Below are 19,141 nucleotides of genomic sequence, written 5' to 3'. Positions count from 1 at the left end.
TTTCTGACGCAAAACAGTCACTCATAAAATTTTATGCAAGTCAACCCGGTGGCGATGTCCGAGATGGCACGTAAATCGATACGCGCTATGAATTTGTTACGACCCTAGCTAAGGCCATAATTGAATAAAATTTATGACAGTCTGAAACACTTATCGGATGTAAGAAATCAAATCAAAATTCTTATGCCTGGTGGTAATGGGTGTGTCTTACGTCAGTGTGCCACGTTACGACCCACAACGTGACGACGATTCCTTCGCCGCTAGATATAGTGCGCTGTTCGGAATCCGCCCAAACCCCTGTATTATGATAAATATACTCACAATTATTTTTCTTTTCACGCAAAATGAAAACCCAATGACCCCGACGTGATTTGAACACGCAACCTTCTGATCTGGAGTCAGACGCGCTACCGTTGCGCCACGAGGTCTTTTGGTAATCCATTAAATTTGGCTTTTAAATGCGCTTTGCACAAAGGAGCGTCTTCAAAGTCTGTATTATTATTATTATTATAGTTTCACCATAATGTAAATTTCGGATACTTTTCCGTTTTTGTTCATGCATGTGTATTTGAATCACTGTGTAGTGTTGTACTCTACATTAGAAGAACCCATCACCATCGCGCTTAATGTTGTAGATGCAGTTGCACTTTCAGGACAATAGATGGCAATAGTCAGCGTTAGTTCACAGAGATTCAGGAAAGGCAATATCAGAAGAAGAGACACTACCTCTGTAAACTCAGCGTTAGCACTTAGCAAAAAGGCTAGAAAGAGTTGAAAGAAAAATATCCACAAGTACTGTGGTTTCAATTTTTTAAGTGTGAATTTCACAGCCAGAACAAGGCCGATTAGCTCAGTTAATAAAGACAAGGTCGCCGGGACCCCCTCAGATACATTTGAGTTGTTATTGGCCACTAGTTTTAAAATCTTTTATTTCTAGTTATTACAAAAAGAACAATAATTCCAAAACGTTGATTTGTAAACGTCCATGACATGTACTGATACCTTCGATGTTTCTTGGCTGTCAGATAATTCTCCAAGTACGACTGCCGTGGTGCTGCTGCACTTCACAGTACAGTACTGGGGGACAGGACAGAACGTAGCCACGATTCAACACGCTGGTTAGCTTCCTGGACACTACCACCAAAATATCCTCACTTGTAATTGTAGCTGTCCTTTCGGTATCCAAAATGTAAAGTGGAAAATTAATGATTTTCTTTTTAATTTATTTAGAAAACAAATTACTGCGTTGGCCGGGAATCGAACCCGGGTCAACTGCTTGGAAGGCAGCTATGCTTACCACTATACCACCAACGCGTGAGTAAAAATGTAGACAAATCCATTTATGTTCGGACACCATAATCGTTAACGTGGAAATTGTTTAAAAAAGGGGGAAATATTCTTTTATGATCCAAAAAGGGAGATTTTACTTGGGTTGTTTTGCTTTAGAACAAAAAGTGGTAATGTCTTGAACAGACACGTGTGCACAATTGGCACAGTTCAACCCAAAAAACCTAGAACAGAAGTGATCCTTTTTTCTTTTTTTTTCACGGACCCCAAATTCATGGTGATGCCCTGTTGGTAGTTACAGTATACTGTCCCATTCCCAAATGTGTTCATAAGGGCCTGGTACTCCCTCTGGTGGTAAATAATGTGCCAGACGTGTACTTTGGTAAAAGCTGCAAAACAAAAGGTTACATTTATTCCATTTAGGAAATTTTAGGTATCATTTCTAATTTTGTCTGATTATTTAAGTTAAATTGTAACCTTACATTGCTGTTGGATCATTTATGGGACCTTTGCAGTTATACATATCATAAATAATTCAAAAGCAAGGATTACTTTATGCTTTCCCCTAACATGTCATATGGACAAAGAATATGACAAATAAGGACAAAAATTATGTCAATGTTTTGCCTTACCTCTGAAGGCTGTGATCATTTTTGCCATTGCCTCTATTGCATTAATGAAAATGTAAAATAACCTTTAATAAATCATGTGCGTTTTCAGTCCGCCCATGACCCACTTGTAGAAAGAATTGGGCTACAGTGGTTTTGATGCGCTTCAGCTGATAACTTATGCAGTGCACGGCCTTTATGCACTCTCAAGCCGCACAACCTAGCGGGTCAGACAACAACAACTCCCAGCTGCACTCGTCTTTGGAAGGAGGCTTGACAGGTGCAGCCAAGTCCAAACAATATTGTCCTATTTTTAATGCATCTGGCTTAAAGGCTCACCATTCTCTGGTGTGAGAACTGATGATGCTAGATCAGAAGGATGACAACTTGACCAAGCAAAAGATGATTCAGCATCTGGAATCTTAAACACATTTATGTCGAAATCTGAGTCTCTTCTGATTAAATAAATAGAAAACAATGTGCTATACTTGTATTTTAGGTCCAACCAGCAGATAAAGGTCAGCACTTTAATGACACTACACACAGACGAATGAAAAAAATAATCACTGAAGGATACGTTAATTATGTAAAATTTTGATCGATAACTGTCAGATGTATTAATTTAATAGTTGTATTTTTATTGTTATAATTTGCAGTGGTGTAAATACTGAATGGTATTCTTGAGATTTTTGTTTATTAACTTAAATAGTGTAAATGAGACGGGCAGACATAATGACGTCAAACATCGAACATATAACGATGTTATTGTATATAATTTTTATCGTTGTTTTTTAGTTTATTATACTCCGCCGAATACAAATTGCTGCAAATTGATACGCATCTTTTGTTTGAATCCACCCATTTTTCATTTGAGCAAGTTGTTTTTTCCCATACTACATTGATTATTCAAACAATAAACAGCACTGCTCAGTTTCAGATTTGAAGCCTATAAAGAATAAGTACAAATAAAGGAATTGTCATCACTGATCCAATACATTTGGGGTGGTGTGTATGTTTATTTAGTGTTGCAAGTAGTTGCTGTTCCCAAACACAAAAGCATGTCATGGTCCCTTGTTTGTACTTTGTACCTGTTGCATTGGCCTGTGTTACTTTGCACAAATAGTTTGTTTTTTCAATCCCCCACATCAAAAGATGTTTTTAATATCAGGCCCTGATTTTTTTTTCATGGCGTCCAGTATACGATATGTAGTGTACAAGCTGAAATCAGAGGATACTGAAAGGGAAACAGGGAAGCACTCAAATGAAAGATCAGATGAGGTCATTTGGAGAGAGAGAGAGAGAGAGAGAGAGAGAGAGAGAGAGAGAGAGAGAGAGAGAGAGAGAGAGACAGAGAGAGAGAGAGAAAGAGAGAAATCAGTGGACTGACCGCCAGGGTTTGTATGCTAAGTCAACCAGTATGAGAAAGTGACAGTCACATCACCTGTAAAGTCAGTCATCATTCAATATCACACATTTAAATACAACAGTGGAAACTCTCAGATCAAACACCATCTGTTTCGTTTCAGAATTTGTATCCATAGAAAATAGGAATGATCAATTCCAGAGTTAACATGCTGGAATAATAAAAGATTTACTATTTAGGGTACTTCTTAAGATTATTAATGGTCTTAAAGTGTAAAATAACGTTAATCACTGTGTATACTAAAACATCAATATAACATTAAAGCCCGAATAAGTGACAATGTGTATGTATGATGGTGCTTGAACTCTTACTGCTTTTCTTGAAGTTTGTGGACTATTTTTCTATTCCCTTCTCACAATATCATTTTCTAAAGACCCTCAAAAGCGACATTTTATGCAAAATTGACTTTTTAATTGCTTGTGTATAGAATCTCTGGACTACTACCCATCAAGCGTAAAATCAAAACACTAAGTAAATATCTTGCTAGCAAGTGCGAGCCGTAACAAATTTCATGTAATTGTGACGTCACAATTCAATAGGCATAATACCGTCCCCGCACCGAGTAACTCTGCCCGTGACTGTTGCTAGGCTGAGTGAAGATCCGCCACTTTCAAGCAACGCACGGACTCGGCTGTCTAAAGTATGATGTCAAAGCCAATAGGTTAGCGGAGTTGCATTAAGTTCTATATTCCATCCATCCATTTTCTTGAGCGCTTATTCCTCACAAGGGTCGCAGGGGGTGCTGGAGCCTATCTCAGCTGGCTTTGGGCAGTAGGCGAGGTACACTCTGGACTGGTTGCCAGCCAATCGCAGGGCAAAGTTTTATATTATTATTAGGGATGTTCGATATCACTTTTTTTTTCAGACCGATACCGCTATTCAGACCCTCAGTACTCACCGATACCGATACCAACTGCCGATACCAGTAGTACATTTTGACAAATAAAAAAAAAATCACTAAAAGATGTTTAAAGAAATATATTTCCTTTAATTTTGACAACAACAAAAAACAGCACAGTCACTCTTCAATAGTCTTCACGCTGAAAATAAAACACAAAAATGCTCTTTTAGTTTAAGATTCACAATTTTGAAGTATTTCCAAACCGGTGAAGTTTTGGTGAAAAACTGCTGCAAGCTAGCGCCAGTTACAGGCAAGGAGGACTCACTTAACGTCTTCCCCCTCTGCCATCGCTCGCTTGTACTCGTCTGCGTCACGAGTACTCGAGTACTTGAAAAAAGGCTGGTATCAGTACTCGCCCATCCCTAAGTATTATATATATAATTCTTGTATTTTTAATGAACGCATGACACAGACATGTGATACTATATTTACACTCTATGTATACCACAAACGTAAAGTTTACATCAGGTTTTAACTGAAGACAAGTAAGTGATTGTCTATAGGTGTGAATAGGAATGTGAATGGTGGTTGTGGTCTATTTGTGCCAGGCTAGCCGAACCAGTCCGGTGTTTATTCCACTTCTCGCTCCCAAAGTCAGCTAAAGGCTCCATGGAGGACAGTGATGTTATGATGCAACTCTATTCGCAAACGTCTCATCACTAACATTGACTTCTCGGCACAGATTAGCCAGCAATGACAAACTTGTGAGTCATACGCAACAAACAGTCTTACAAGATGTGATCCTACTCAATATGAACCAAATTATGTATCTGCTGATGGAGGATGATATCTGTGTTCTATTGTCTTTGAAGAGACAAACCCTGAATACATCACTAACCTAGGCAAGTTGTAAAATGTCTGAAGTCCTGTTGTTTATGCTTAACATATTTAAAACATCATAAATCATCCTCTTTCTACGAGGTACTGTCTCCAATGTTATCCAATTTTGATATTGTAAATGTATAGGCTCGTATTGCCAAGTAGTTTTGGTCTAGTGGCTATCCAGTAATATATACAGATCAGAGCTGCTGCTTAGCTACGCTCAGTGGTGTAGAAGAAGAAAATTTAACAGCAGAAGAAGAGTTTCTTTCGAGTGAAGGCAAAAAAAAACTCGAGGGAAACAAACTAAGGTCATATTTTGTTTCGCAACTTGTGCAAAAATAAACACATAATGGTTGTTATATACACTTTTGGTGCAGCTTAAGACACATCATCAGTGTTGGCACCTGGGTTCATTGGGTGTTTCGGGTCTCACAACAGACACCCTCGCCCAGGGGACCCAGCCGGGGTTGATCAAGTCCCGGCTTGTGTCTTAAGAGCATGTGACCACGTGTCGCCCCGCTTGATCCACAGCCATCTTGACGCCTTCTCTGCTGCGTCACTGATGTTCTTGATGGCTCGCCTGTTGTGCAGTCCCTTCACTCCCAGCATCTTGAGTGCCCAGACGAGTGACTGACCAGCAAATCCTCTGCATCCGACCTCTATGGGAGTGCACCGGGTCTTCCATCCCCAACTTCGGCATTCACCTGCCAGCTCCTCATACTTGGCTCTCTTCCTCTCAAAAGCCTCCTCCATCCTGTCTTCCCAGGGAACAGTCAATTCCAGCAGGACCACTTGCCTTGTTGTTTCTGACACAAGGACGATGTCAGGCCTGAGTGTGGTCACCGCGATGTTCTCTGGGAACTTGAGCTGTTTCCCTAGGTCGACTTTCAACTGCCAGTCCTGGGCTGTTGCCAGGAGACCAACTGCTTCACCCCGATGCTGCTGTGGTTTCTCCCCAGCTCTGACGAAGGCGATGGATTGCCTTGCTGGCTGTTGGTGTTTGCTGGTGGAGATCCCTGAGCTGATGGTCTCCGCAATGACTCGCAGCACTTGCTCGTGACGCCAGCGGTAACGTCCCTCTCCCAGTGCTCGTGGGCAGCAACTCAGGATGTGCTCCAGCGATCCGACCCTTTGGCAAAGCGGGCACAGTGGGTTCTCAGCCAGGCCCCAGTGGTGGAGGTTGGATGGGCTTGGTAGGACGTCGTAGACCGACTGGATGAGGAACTTGATCCGGTGTGGCTCAGATAGCCAAAGCTCTGTCCACGAGATCTTCCGGCGAGCTGCCTCTTCCCACCGGGTCCACGCCCCCTGCCACGCCCCTACTGTCCTACTGCAGCGCTCTTCCTCCACCCCTGCCCGAACCTCTTCCTGGATAAGCAGGCGCCTCTCCTTCCCCTGTGCCTTGTTGTAGGAAGGTCTTGGGTTGCTCCCAAGTCCTGCTCGCCCGCATGCCACTGATCCCACCAGCTCGCTGTGCCGCAGGCGGGACTCAGCCTGGTCGACTGCCTCTTGAGCGCACCACTTTCTGCCGGTCTTCACCTGTATGCCAGCCGAGGAGACTCTGTTGTCGCTTGAGTCCCTATACAGCAGCACCTCTCTCGCTCGGGTCACCATAAACTCCTCCTTCAGACTGCTGAAGGGCAGAGTCAACTTGTTGTTCCTCCCGTACAGTGCGATGCTGCTGAGGCTTCGTGGAAGGCCCAGCCACTTCCTCAAGAAAGAGCTAACCTTCCTCTCGAGGCACTCGACGGTGGTCATTGGCACGTCGTAGACCAGCAGCAAAAATAAACACATAATGGAAGGTCAGATAAAGACTTGAGACTTGATTTCTGTTTTTTCAGTGTCCAATTTTAAACGAGAAGTGGCTCGTTCTCGTGAAATTGAGACGGCAACACCGGCTCCCGTGGACGGAGGAGGAACGGGCCTGAGACGCGTGAATATCTGAGGGCTTGTGTGTGTGAAAATCTCGAAAACAGCGTGATGTTTGTGTCAAAAATAAATGCGCGTGCGCGACGATCCACAAACGCGCTTTCGACAACTCGTGAGCAAAAGTCATGGAAAATGCACACACAATATTTAAAAAGACGTGAAAATCGCGGGGATATTTGTGCACCTGAAAATCAAGAAAATGTTTGTGGATCTAAAAAACACGTGTGAAAATCATGAATATGTTTGTGGATCTGAAAAACACGTGAAAATCGCGAAAATATTTGTGGATCTGAAAAACACGTGTAAATCACAAATTTATTTGTGTGAATATTTTTGAGACAAATCTCTTCCCGCAGATAACTGTTACACATAAAGTTGATGGACAACTTCACATGACCACAATAAGACATGCATTTAAGGCCATTTAAGATGTACATGCTGGCGGGGTGGTGTGCGACATTAGCGAATGTCTGCATGTGACGTGTGAGTCTGGATGTGAGCTGTGGCCAACAGCAGCTACTGCATGAGTATGCTCAAGTGTTTTACTTTTCTTCCTGTGTTCTATAAATGTTCTATTGAAAAAAAGAACTGCAATATATCGGGGAAATGCCACAATCTGACAGATCATGGCCATGAGTCATGTGATTGTCTGGCACTCACATGGCAGCTGCTTAATACCAAGTTTATGTCTTGGAAATGCCCACTCGGGGACAAATAACAATGATTGTGCAGGTTTTAAGCCATTCTCCAGCTCACATGGAATCCACCAGTGGCACAAACTTCTGCAATAATGTTTAAGATGGATTGAAATAAAGTGACTGTGTGCATGTGCAAGGGCAATGGGGCGTACATCACTGTGACATGTCCACCATGTGTTCTTTCAAGTATTTTAACCTCTGACTGATACAACAGTTTGAGATTAGCAAAGGTCGTGACCAAAGGTCAAATAGAGAGTTCAGGAGTAGTTCAAAGAGTAGACTAAATCCAGATGCTCATCTTGGCTTGACTCCTTGCAGCACACTATAGTGGAATTTCCTGAAAATGTAATAAAATATGCACTTAAATTGATTAGAAAAAATTTAACCAACTCCTCAAAATTGAATAATTTTACAAATAATTTTCATGAAATTATTACAATATAGGGTGCCGCATGCCCTGTTATAAGAACACTAAAATTCTGTTGTAACAGTGAACACGTCTTTGATTGTTTAACAACAAAACCTGAACATAACATTATTAAAATAATAATTTAAAGAAAGATCTGGTAAATGTAATTGTAACATATCGCACTCCAAGAAGTTGGTTTAACACTTAACAAATCAACTCTTACAAAATAACTCCAACACTGACCTCGATTTAAATCAGTGTTAAAAATACACTTTGGAGGTTGAATTGAACTCTGAAGCATTTAACACTCCAATTTTTGCTGTGAGTGTAAATAAGAGCCTTAGAATCTCAAAATTTGAACTTTTGACTGAAAGTGAACATGTATACATTATCTGTCAATTTTTACATTATCTTTTTTTTGGAGGGGGGGGGGGGGGGGGGGGTCCCCAATGTTATTGGTGAAAATGTTACAATATTAGTCATGCTATTTTTCTTTAAAAAAAAAAAAAAAAAAAAAAAAAAGGGTTTTGACGAAATAATTTGTCCAAGGCAGTGAATGAGTTAATTAGATTATTGGTGAAATTATTAAAATTTTTGGTTTTATGACATTTTTGATCAAGTTAAGTGCCCATTATATTACATTTTGAGGAAATTATTGCATTAAAAGGCATTACACTCCTTGAAAAGTTAAAAGTCTTGAAAGTTAACTTGTGAATTATTAGTCACTGCAAAATGTTTGGGATTAGATGGTATCTTTCAAAGTTACTCTATTGATGCATATACTGTATATTATTTGAAGTGTCTGTTTTCAAAATATTTAGAATGGTCTAATCATTAAATCAGAATTTCCAAACAAAATGACAATCTGAGAGTGCTGCCATCATGTGCTGCCTTGGCCCAATAGAAGCAGAAGGTTCGGAGAATGAATGATTGAACGAATGTTAACCAGTTTATTAAGAAGCTTTGTTTTCAGTTCTTCACTACATCCTGTCTTACCTCCATTGTGTTCTTTTCTTGGAGTTTAAAGGAAACAGCACCGTCTGTGTTTGCGAACGAGTGAAAGACTGCGCACAGAAATCAAGCGGCAAGACAGGAAGAAACAGATGGTCTTCAACAAACATAGCACAGACACTGTTTGAAATTTCATCTGTCGCTCTCGCTACTTGGCGTGTGTTTGTGTGTGTAGCCCTCAATTCAGTGTTTAGAAGTAATCAAAACTTTGCTGAGCTGATAGATCAACGCATGCGTGCATACAGGCTTCTCTGGTTTTGTTCCAATGGATCCTGCCTGGACTGTCCCACCTTTAAGGCCTCTGCTCATGATGGAAGAACACAGCATGATGGAAGCAGCTGGCACGGGCAATAAGGGGGGGCTGGAAACAGTGCTATCTTCTGAAGAGTGCTGGGAGGGGGGAACAGAACAGGAGACACTTGCTGCTACACCTCGATGGGTCGGAACATTCCTACAATTCATCAAATTCAAATCAACAGAGCAATGTAGTTAAATGCAATTTTCAAATAATCAAGGTTGCAAGTTTCAGTATTTCTATATGTACTGTATATTTTTCTGTATGTTTATCTATATAAATAAGCTAAGAAGTGCAGTCCACATGTCTAGATATCATTCTTTTAAGTTGAAGTAATAAAGCCACAGATTTGTTTGCATTTTGTTGTAATCTGATTTATGTTTACGCCACACTTGTTTGGTAGAATTTTGTGACGATGTCATAGTGAGCGCTTAAAAGACTGCGAGTCAAAGTGTGTTAACCACTCAAATTGAAGGAGCTTGATAAAGTGTCTTTCATATGAATTAATTGTTCATTTGGTTTTATTTTAGCACAAGACCAACCTATAAAACCACTACTTTTATGTATAATAATAAATTTGATATTGTTAATTTTAATATAAATTAATTTAGTTATTATGTAATATGATGGGGCAGTTGATAGGGTTCCCTCAACATTTATATTTCAGTTAATGGACTACAAGGGACTCCATATGCAACGGAAGTTGGTGGCATCATCGCTACAGACAACAGCATGGTAAAAACACAATTTCCAGTGGAATTTATAGGATCTTCAGATGAAACCAAAAAAAACAAATGACATTATTTGTTTGTTCTGTCATTTCAAATACCAATAAATCTGTTACACAAAATCTTTTATATTTTGCTCCCTTATTGTAAAACAAAAAGGTATGCCCTGCAGACAGAGCTTTTTAGCGTAGAATTAATTTATGCAATTTCACCAGTTGTAAACTGCCCCCCAAAACAGTGGTTTGTGATGAAAACAAGTTGAACAGTCCTGCTTTAGTAGTTTTGGATGCGAGTACATGTGGCCAGGCAGGCAGACCCACTTTTGGGTCTCGGCTCGGTCCACCAATTGAGGATTGCTAGGGACGATAAAAACAACAGATTTTCCTGTCGGACACATGTTCCAATAGTATCCCCTGAAAGACTAACCTTGCCTGTTCGTGTTCATGTATAAGCATTTCAGTAACGATTGAGCGGGTAACTAAATATTCAAAAACACATACGTAATGCCAGCGTACATTGCTCCACTGTCTGCATTACCTAATCCCATAAAGCACCGCGGGGGGCGGGGACATGGCCTGTTGTCAGAGCAACCCCCATGTCAGTAGATAGACCCCGCCCGACGAATCCGCTCCAGCCAATCGGAACGCTTAGAAATGACATCATTGTTATTTTCAGGGGAGCTGCAGCTCAGAGGTGGATAAAGTTCGTCTCCACGTTGGAAGTGATAGAAAGTACTATCCTAAATCAGGCACCGTTTTCTCTGTTTAAGAGGAAGATCAATCAAAAGAGGATATTTTGGCGGACATTTTGTTGCGAGTGGCTGGGAAACGACGTCTTTTTTTAACCGATGATCGCGCGGTTGGAGAGAGAAAAGTTTTCTCGGGACGCGAAGTTGTCAAGTGATTTGAACTTCAACAAAAGGCGGACCCTGTCACAAGGCCGAGAGAAAACAAGTCATATGTAAACAGTGGATTGTTTTCAAGGTGAGAAGCCCTCTCTTAAAGTGACATAAACTTCATGTCCGGGAAAATGGAAGCGACGTTCTACGACGACGCCGTGAACGCGTCGAACCCTCACCAAGACGGGGCGAGGGTGTACGGCTTCAACACAAAAGCCCTCAAGCAATCCATGACTCTGAATCTGAACGACCCCCGAAACTTCAAACCCCAGCTGGCCTCCAAGGCCCTGGACATCCTCACGTCGCCCGACGTGGGTCTCCTGAAACTGGCCTCCCCGGAGCTGGAGCGGTTAATCATCCAGTCGTGCACGGGCCTGACGACCCCCACCCCGACTCAATTCGTCTGTCCCAAGAACATCACGGACGAGCAGGAGGGCTTCGCCGAGGGTTTCGCGAAGGCGCTGGCTGAGCTCCACTACCACCAGATGAGCGCCGCCCACCCCGAGGCGCCGCAGACCACCGGCGTGGCATCCGGCACAGCTGCGGCCGACACCGGTGAGAATCCTTACAGCTGCACGGTGCGCCCCCCGGAGCCTCCGGAATACACCAACTTGGCGAATTTCAACCGGCCCGTGCAGGGCTCATCCGCACCCGCCAACGACAGACACCCACCCGCCTGTTACCCGGCTCCCCACGTAGACCACCAGGTGCAACACTCGAGGCTCCGTGCTCTGAAAGAGGAGCCGCAGACGGTGCCCGAGATGCCCGGCGAGACGCCGCCGCTCTCCCCCATCAACATGGAGAGACAGGAGCGTATCAAGGCGGAGAGGAAGCGAATGAGGAACAGAGTGGCCGCTTCCAAGTGCCGGAAACGGAAGCTGGAGAGGATATCGCGTCTGGAGGACAGGGTGAAAAACCTCAAGAGCCAACACACGGAGTTGGTGTCGTCTGCCAACATCCTGCGGGACGAGCTGGCTCTGCTCAAACAAAAGGTCATGGACCACGTCAACAGCGGCTGTCAGCTCATCTTGACACAGCAGCTCCAGGCGTTCTAGACTCCCGGCAGGGGTGCATGATGGGACATGTCTTGAGTAGCCGCAAGTCCAAATGATCGTCAGCTCAGGCACTTTCTCCTTCCAGCTTTTCTGCAGACACGCTGATTTGTAATGATGAATGACGCAGAACCTGGGCCATGTGCAGATGAAATATGACATCCTACCTGTTACAAACATCTTTTAAGGGGGTTCTTTGTCTCTTTCTACTCCATCCAGTACTGATGTGGGAGCATCCGCAGACCCAGCCATGCTATGATGTCAAACAAGCTGCAATAAATAACACATTAGATGCACTTGTACAGTAACACTAACATTATCTAACCTTTTACGCACTCAGGTGTGAAACGTTTACTGACTAAACCTGCCTTACTTACTCTTAATCCTCACATTGATGCAACTTTTGGGATGCAGGTCAGGTGTAACTAATGTTAGACATTGAATTATTTGTACGCCGTTTTTGAGCACTTCACAATTGTACATATGACAAAATAAAACGTTGGACTCGACAATGCTTATTCGTCCTTAATAATGAATGTTTCCTAGCAGACTTGAGATTCATGGAGTAAGTGGGGCAGAAAGTGAGTCACTTCCAGTGCAGCTTGGAAGTCGGCACGAGCTCTGATTGGATGTCCGCGCTGCGGAAGTGAGTGGCGATATGCCATATTTGGTAAGAGGCCCCTCGGCACAGTGGGATGTCTTCTGAGTCACTGTCCTGTATGTTCGGGGAAGAAAGTGATTGCAAACAAACTCACTTTTACATTATTTTAATAAAGAACAATTATTTAACAACAAAAAGTCAACTGACTTTGTACTAGTAACTTTTCTTTTATTCCTTCCACATACAAATTTGAAGAAAAGAAAAAAAAAACTGTACAAAATGTATAAAAAAGGAACCATGCGTGCACCATAGAGCCACTTAAATCAAATTGTGTACTGTATATATTTTCATAAAAGAAAGACTAGACAGGTGAAACAGCCCCTTTTCAGAACCACATGTAAACATACTTTTAGGACTCAGTTTGAGTGTGCGGTTTCAGTCTTGCTTCGCAAAAATGTTTATGTCAAATGCCTCAAACTTTGGCCACTTTTTTTCCTGATTATACTTTGTTTTGTTCAAGTACACTACTCTAAGTTACTTAATGTTTTGATTTCTTTACACTTGAATTCTGCCATTAATAGCTTTTATTTTTCTCAAATGACACAAGCAAAAAGCACTGAATAAATGCTATTATATGTGTACATTTGTAGGTTACATTTTGTGCTTTTCAAACAGTTCTCTTGAGGCTAAAGGGGGAGTCAAGTAAAAAATAAAATAAAATCTGAATGTTCTATGCAGCTCCACTCAATACAGTAATCTGGTTAATATTGTATTAGCGCAATATGACTTAACAGCAAAATCCAGCCGTTTTTATCACTATCACAAGGCAGCCATTTTGCCACTTGCTGTCGAGTGAAATGACATCACAGTTGCTCAGGTCCCCGTAACAACCAATCACAGCCTAGCTTCAGAATACAAGCGAGTTGTGATTGGTCGTAGCCTGAACCCAAAACAACATTGATTGTCCTCTTCAGTCAACAGCAAGTGGCAAAATGGCCGCCCCCTGAGATGGATAAAAACGGCCGGATTTTGCTTCACAACTGATATTCTACAAATGTAATATTAACAAAAATTTTATGTTTAGACTAGTGGGGTCACATATAACACATTATTGTCAAGAAATGTTTAAGGCTAGTTGCATCAAATGCTCATGTGGGTCATATGGCCCATGTGTCTTCGGCTCCCCTACCCACTGCTAAATTCTAAAAGTAAACACTTTTAAGTCCAATCTGACTACAGAACTGCAACTCCAGGTGGCAATTGGTTGCCAAAAAAAAATGGTGGTACAGCAGAGTGAAAATCTGCCAGCACCAGACTGACACACAGTCATGTGTCCACCGTCCAATTGCTTTGTTTCATCTTGATCCATCGATCCTCTTTCTGTGCAACACAAGTGCAGTTTTCCTACACAGGAAGCATTATCTCGACATACTACTTCCCATCCACTTCCAGCAGAGAACTAAGTTTGTTCCACATTTTATGCATACTGACTCCATAGGTTGGCGTGTTGACCTCAGCTGATCAGCACGCCGTCTTTGGCGGCAAGCCGCTGCCTGTGCACGTGGTCCTGCTCCAGTTCTTCGTGGCTGGGGTGCCAGAGCCGCGACAGGATGCGCTCCATGTTCAGAGCATACATGGTGTGCGAGGGCATCACCCCGCGGTGAACCTAGACCAGATAAATATTACCCCAACACTATATAATCCATCCTTTTATTGTTGCACATTTTAACACCTCCCTTCCACATCTGGTGAATAATGATGTCAATATAGAAACTAGTGATAGACCGATATGGTTTTTTCAAGGCCGACAACGATACAGATTATTAGTAGTCAAAGAGGCCAATAACCAATATTTCAAGCCAATATTTATTTGCTGTAAAATAGAAAAAACAATTCCTTTTAAACTATATTAACAGGTTTGTTTAAAAAATTATAACAAAAGTTGCAGTGAGCTTCCAGGGTTGTTATTAATATAATAAAAATTATTGATAATAATAATAAAATAATAATAAATAATAAAAATAAATAAATACATAACTAATAAAAAAAATATAAAAATATTTACTACCATTTATGTTATTACTCATTTTTTATTATTATGTATTTATTATTATTTTAAGTTGTTAATTATAAAATAAAAATTAGAAAGCAAGTAAATAGATCCCTAAAGATTTCTACTGTAAATAAAGTTTTCTAAAATTTCAACATTTTTTTTTTTTAAATAAAGTGTAGGAGTTCCTATTTTTTATAATGTGGAAATTTAAATAGATCCGTAAATGAAAATTATTTTTATTTATTTATTTTTTAAATAATAAAAATAATAACAAATAAAATAATAATAATAATAATAACTATACTGACATATTTGTTTAAAAAAAATAATAAAAATTGCAGTTTCCAGGGTCATTAGCATGTGTTAAGCTAATAATAATAAATACAAATTAAAAAGCAAGTAAATAGATCCCGAAAAATTTCTACTGTAAATAAAGTTTTCTAAAATTTCAACATAATTTATTGATTTATTTATTTTCCTTAAAACTCATTCACTGCCAGTCATTATAGAAATTTTTTACATTTCCAATACTCACGTGATATTACATTCAATAATTATATATAAACCGAATCTACCAAATAACAGAATAGACTCCCTACTTTTTGTCCCGTCCCGTTCTTTTATAATTGACAGTCGAAAAATGTAGGTTTGCCAAAATACAGCCATTTCTCCCATGGACTCTGAAACTGTGTTTATTTCCTATAAAATGGGGCAATGATGTCATCTACCGGTGGTTGGGCATCAGTAAAGTTGTTTCCAAGTTTGATATTTACAGTGGAGCATGCTCAGATTTGCCCCCATTTAGCACCGCTCTAAAAAATACAATTGACAAGTATACTTGTCAAAGGCAGTGAATGAGTTAATAAAAAGTGTAGGAAGTTCCTATTTTATTTTTTTTTATAAAGTGGAAATTTAAATCGACCATAAATGAAAAGTTCCCTGCATCTCACTGAGTGACAAATGCATGCAAATGTATCTCATTTGGGGTTTTTGTTAGGGTTTGTAAAACGTTTCAAAAGATCTCCGCAGTGAAAAATGGTCTCAATATGTTCCAAATGTATTTATGACAAGTCAAAAGTGACTGTCAACAAATTACAATTCCTGATGAAAACCCCAAATTCGCTATATGTTCACAAGCATTCACTGCTCAGTGAGATATCAGCTCTATCAGCCTTCAGATTCCAAAAATGCCCGATGCCATTGATAATGAATTGGCCCGGCCGATAATCGGTCTATTCCTAATACAAACTTTAGTTTAATAATTCACCCTTCACCAGAAGTGAACATGGATACGCGAGTCTGACCTGTAAGGCCTCCAGGAGGTCAAACATGGTGATGGGTGGGAGGGCCGTTTGGAGACTGGGAGCAGAGCAAGCTAACAAGTGAACGGCTTGCTGCTCTGCATCATCTGGGGAGATGGGAGGCGGCGGGCCAGCAGGGAGTGAAGCACTTGGAAGCGGGCTGAAGGACAAAAATCAACCAATGTTTGGTATTATAGTGTTACTCCAACCATGATTAACTCATTTGCTCCCAAAAAAGTTTTATTCATTTTTTTTTTTTTTTTATGCTAGAGCATACATAAGGCTTTGATGCAGCCTCTCAACTGCAATGAACAGGTGAATTTTTTTTTTAGTAATAACAAAAACGGCCAGCAGGTGGAAGCAGAGTATAAGAGATCAACCAGGGCCATGTCGAAACAAGCTGTTTTCACCACAGTTTTAAACAAGATTTGTGAATGATGAAACCTAGCTATATTCTAATGTTAATTGCTGCAAAATGGAAACAGAAGTATATATTTTTTTTCCTTGATGAAAGAAGGTTCCATGTTTTTATAGCAATAGAACACAATATTCTGTGGGGCTTGCAAAATCAGTCAAAATCCAGTTAAACAGCTGAGAATGATTGAGTTAATGCGTTGCTCTTACCGTTCAGTGACGCTGTGATAGGCAGCAAGGCTGTTCTTCAGATAAGGCTGCGGTGTGACATCGGTGCCGAAGGCGTAAGGAAAATGACCGTCCCGTAAGCGATATGCTTTCCTTCGGGAAATCACAGCAGTCAAAACGTCTTTCAAATGGTGCTGCAATAAAGCGGAGACGGAAATCAGGTATTGCTCTGTCTTTAAGAAATATCACAAACCCAATACTATATAGATGATAGAATTGAAAATGAGAAAAGGTGCATATTGAATAAGGGTGTCACGATTTCATTTTTTTCTCGAAATCGATCGAAATTACGTCACGATTTCGAGCATCGAAATAGAAGAGAAGACACACCCAAAACAATCACTAAATTAGTTGAAAAATAATCTTTAGACTAATCGACTAATTGTAAAGAGAAATTTGGGACAGCCCTACATACAAACACTTGCATTAAACCAGGTGTTACCGTATCTCTCGTCAACTCACCTCCACTGCACAGGACATTGCGCTGACCGCATCTTCCGTGATATTATCCAGGCCCAGCTCAAAGGCTGTCACCATCATGCGGGCCTCCAGTTGTCCCCGTGTGGGCAACAGCAAAGTGTGGGCACTCAGTCGGAGTTCTTCTTCTTCACCGACCGCTTCCCGCGGGCTGAATGGCTGTGCGGCACTCAAAGGGTTCTGAGGCTGGAAACGATGCTGAAGGAGCAAACAGGATGGAGACACAGCGATGCTGATATTCTGAAACGGTATTAACTCGCACTTCATCACATTTTTGTTTCGCTCTAGTAAGTTACTCACATCAAATTTTTGTCTAGAGGAACATTTCTTCTTTCCTTTTGGTTTGCCTGGCTTTGAAGCAGAGCCACCTTGCCATTGTAACTGCCCAGTGCCCTCTGGAGGAAGGGGAATTTTTTTTTTTTAATTTTAACATTATTATAAAGACACCCTGTAGCAGCGATTTTCAACTGTCATGTCATTTACAATTTTGCTAGCTAACCTAATAAGATAGCAGCCAAAAGCTGCCAGTCAAATGAAAATGATGGAGTAGAAATCAAATTTGAGTTGTCACATCAAATATTGAGCTGCGATTGCATGAATACTGGCTGGTGTAAAACATGTCCTCTTAATCTGCAGACCATATAGCTCCAATATAACATGCCTCAGATAAGTAAACTATTAATTCAACTAACCTGGAGTGGATACAATGATTTGGCAGCGTGTCAGAATTGCCAAGAGGAAGTCATTGTGAACACGGACTGCACAGAGATAAAGAGAGTATGTAAAATCTGAAAGAAGTTACTTGGTTTGGGGAAAAAAGCACCATATTTATTAATAATGCACAAACCATTTTCCTGTGCCAATAGACGTCGTGCCTCAATATCAAACTCTTCCTTGCTGATCTTCTGCTTGAACCATAGTTTAAGGTTTGCCCAATAACTGTGTGAACAGAAAACAATCAACACACACTTAACCTGTCACGACGTTAGATTCGAGATATTAATGTCTTTTTTTTATTGAAGTAGTTTACAGAGTAGACCTGTCGTACACGACAGACTAAAAAAAAAAAAAAAACATCATGGGGTTTACATAAATCCAGATTTTACATTTACCAGTACAGTGTAGTATATTAATATACCCTAACAATAAAGGAGCCTTACAATGAAGCCAAACAGGGTGATATATCTAATAATACACACAGAGAAGCAACACCGCAGTGGGAAAGCTAGCCACAAGCACAGCTATACACAGCGAAGGAAGGGCGAAATAATTGTAAAGAAACTCTCAAACGTTCCAAGCAAACCCCACATCATCAGACAGCAAGTATCTACTCACTGTTTTACATTATCGCCAATTGCATCAGTTAAATTCTTCTTTGCGATCTCAAGCTCGCCAGCATGAGATGCCATTGCGTTCTTGGAGCCACACAATTACGTCATAATCCTGCGACTTTTTTTCGCCCCAAAACTTTATTGCAAAATTTAGTAATGAGTTGGCGGCACAGATCACCCCGGTCCATAACCCCTAAAATGTACGACAATGACAAGAATCACTAGTTTGATAATATTAGGGTCATATTAAAAACAAAAAACAAACAAAAAAAAAATCCTTAGGGTTGGGTTAGAAAAAAAAGCCGCGAAAAGCATATAAAACCAACAAACCACTAGATGGTAGCATTATGTCAGTTAAAATCTCTCTCTCTCTCTCTCTCTCTCTCTCTCTCTCTCTCTCTCTCTCTCTCTCTCTCTCTCTCTCTCTCTCTAAATAAGAGGACTTCATGCATTTTACAACTTGCCGTAAATACATGTATAAATTACATGCTTAATGATGGCTTTTATTAAAGAATTCTAACTGTAATTAAACAAAAGATGCCTCTGCCAAATCTAATATTGGGGCCTAAGGAATTGAGCGATAAAAGAAAAAGAATTCAAAGCAGCACATAACGTCCACTTATTATTTTTTTATTTTTTTATTTTTTTAAACTTGTTAAAAAAATAGTAAGCACC

The 19,141-nt window shown here is 40.6% G+C and overlaps 2 protein-coding genes, 1 long non-coding RNA gene and 2 other non-coding genes across 5 annotated transcripts; 2 read left to right on the top strand and 3 right to left on the bottom strand.

The window, feature by feature from the left end:
• Positions 1-356: 356 nt before the first annotated feature.
• On the bottom strand, positions 357-428 carry trnaw-cca (transfer RNA tryptophan (anticodon CCA)). Its single transcript has one exon. It is a non-coding gene; the product is annotated as a tRNA-Trp (tRNA).
• An 814-nt stretch (positions 429-1,242) lies between these two features.
• Positions 1,243-1,314, bottom strand: trnag-ucc (transfer RNA glycine (anticodon UCC)). The gene has a single exon. It is a non-coding gene; the product is annotated as a tRNA-Gly (tRNA).
• Positions 1,315-8,553: 7,239 nt separating this feature from the next.
• On the top strand, positions 8,554-9,741 carry LOC144019087 (uncharacterized). The gene is made up of 2 exons (XR_013283592.1): positions 8,554-8,990; positions 9,098-9,741. It is a non-coding gene; the product is annotated as an uncharacterized LOC144019087 (long non-coding RNA).
• Positions 9,742-10,771: 1,030 nt separating this feature from the next.
• On the top strand, positions 10,772-12,575 carry LOC144019081 (transcription factor Jun-like). The gene has a single exon (XM_077521881.1). The coding sequence runs from the start codon at positions 11,129-11,131 to the stop codon at positions 12,062-12,064; it is 936 nt and encodes a 311-aa protein (XP_077378007.1). The 5' UTR covers positions 10,772-11,128; the 3' UTR covers positions 12,065-12,575.
• A 237-nt stretch (positions 12,576-12,812) lies between these two features.
• tada1 (transcriptional adaptor 1) lies at positions 12,813-18,622 on the bottom strand. The gene is made up of 8 exons (XM_077521872.1): positions 18,471-18,622; positions 17,983-18,074; positions 17,828-17,893; positions 17,436-17,530; positions 17,121-17,333; positions 16,641-16,792; positions 16,020-16,176; positions 12,813-14,328 (listed from the first exon to the last, which is right to left on the bottom strand). The coding sequence occupies exons 1-8, from the start codon at positions 18,542-18,544 to the stop codon at positions 14,176-14,178; spliced, it is 1,002 nt and encodes a 333-aa protein (XP_077377998.1). The 5' UTR covers positions 18,545-18,622; the 3' UTR covers positions 12,813-14,175.
• Between the last annotated feature and the right edge of the window lie 519 nt (positions 18,623-19,141).

Source organism: Festucalex cinctus, chromosome 1, assembly GCF_051991245.1.
Source record: "Festucalex cinctus isolate MCC-2025b chromosome 1, RoL_Fcin_1.0, whole genome shotgun sequence".
In the NCBI taxonomy this organism is placed as follows: Eukaryota; Metazoa; Chordata; class Actinopteri; order Syngnathiformes; family Syngnathidae; genus Festucalex; species Festucalex cinctus.
This window is presented reverse-complemented; position numbering and strand designations above follow the sequence as displayed.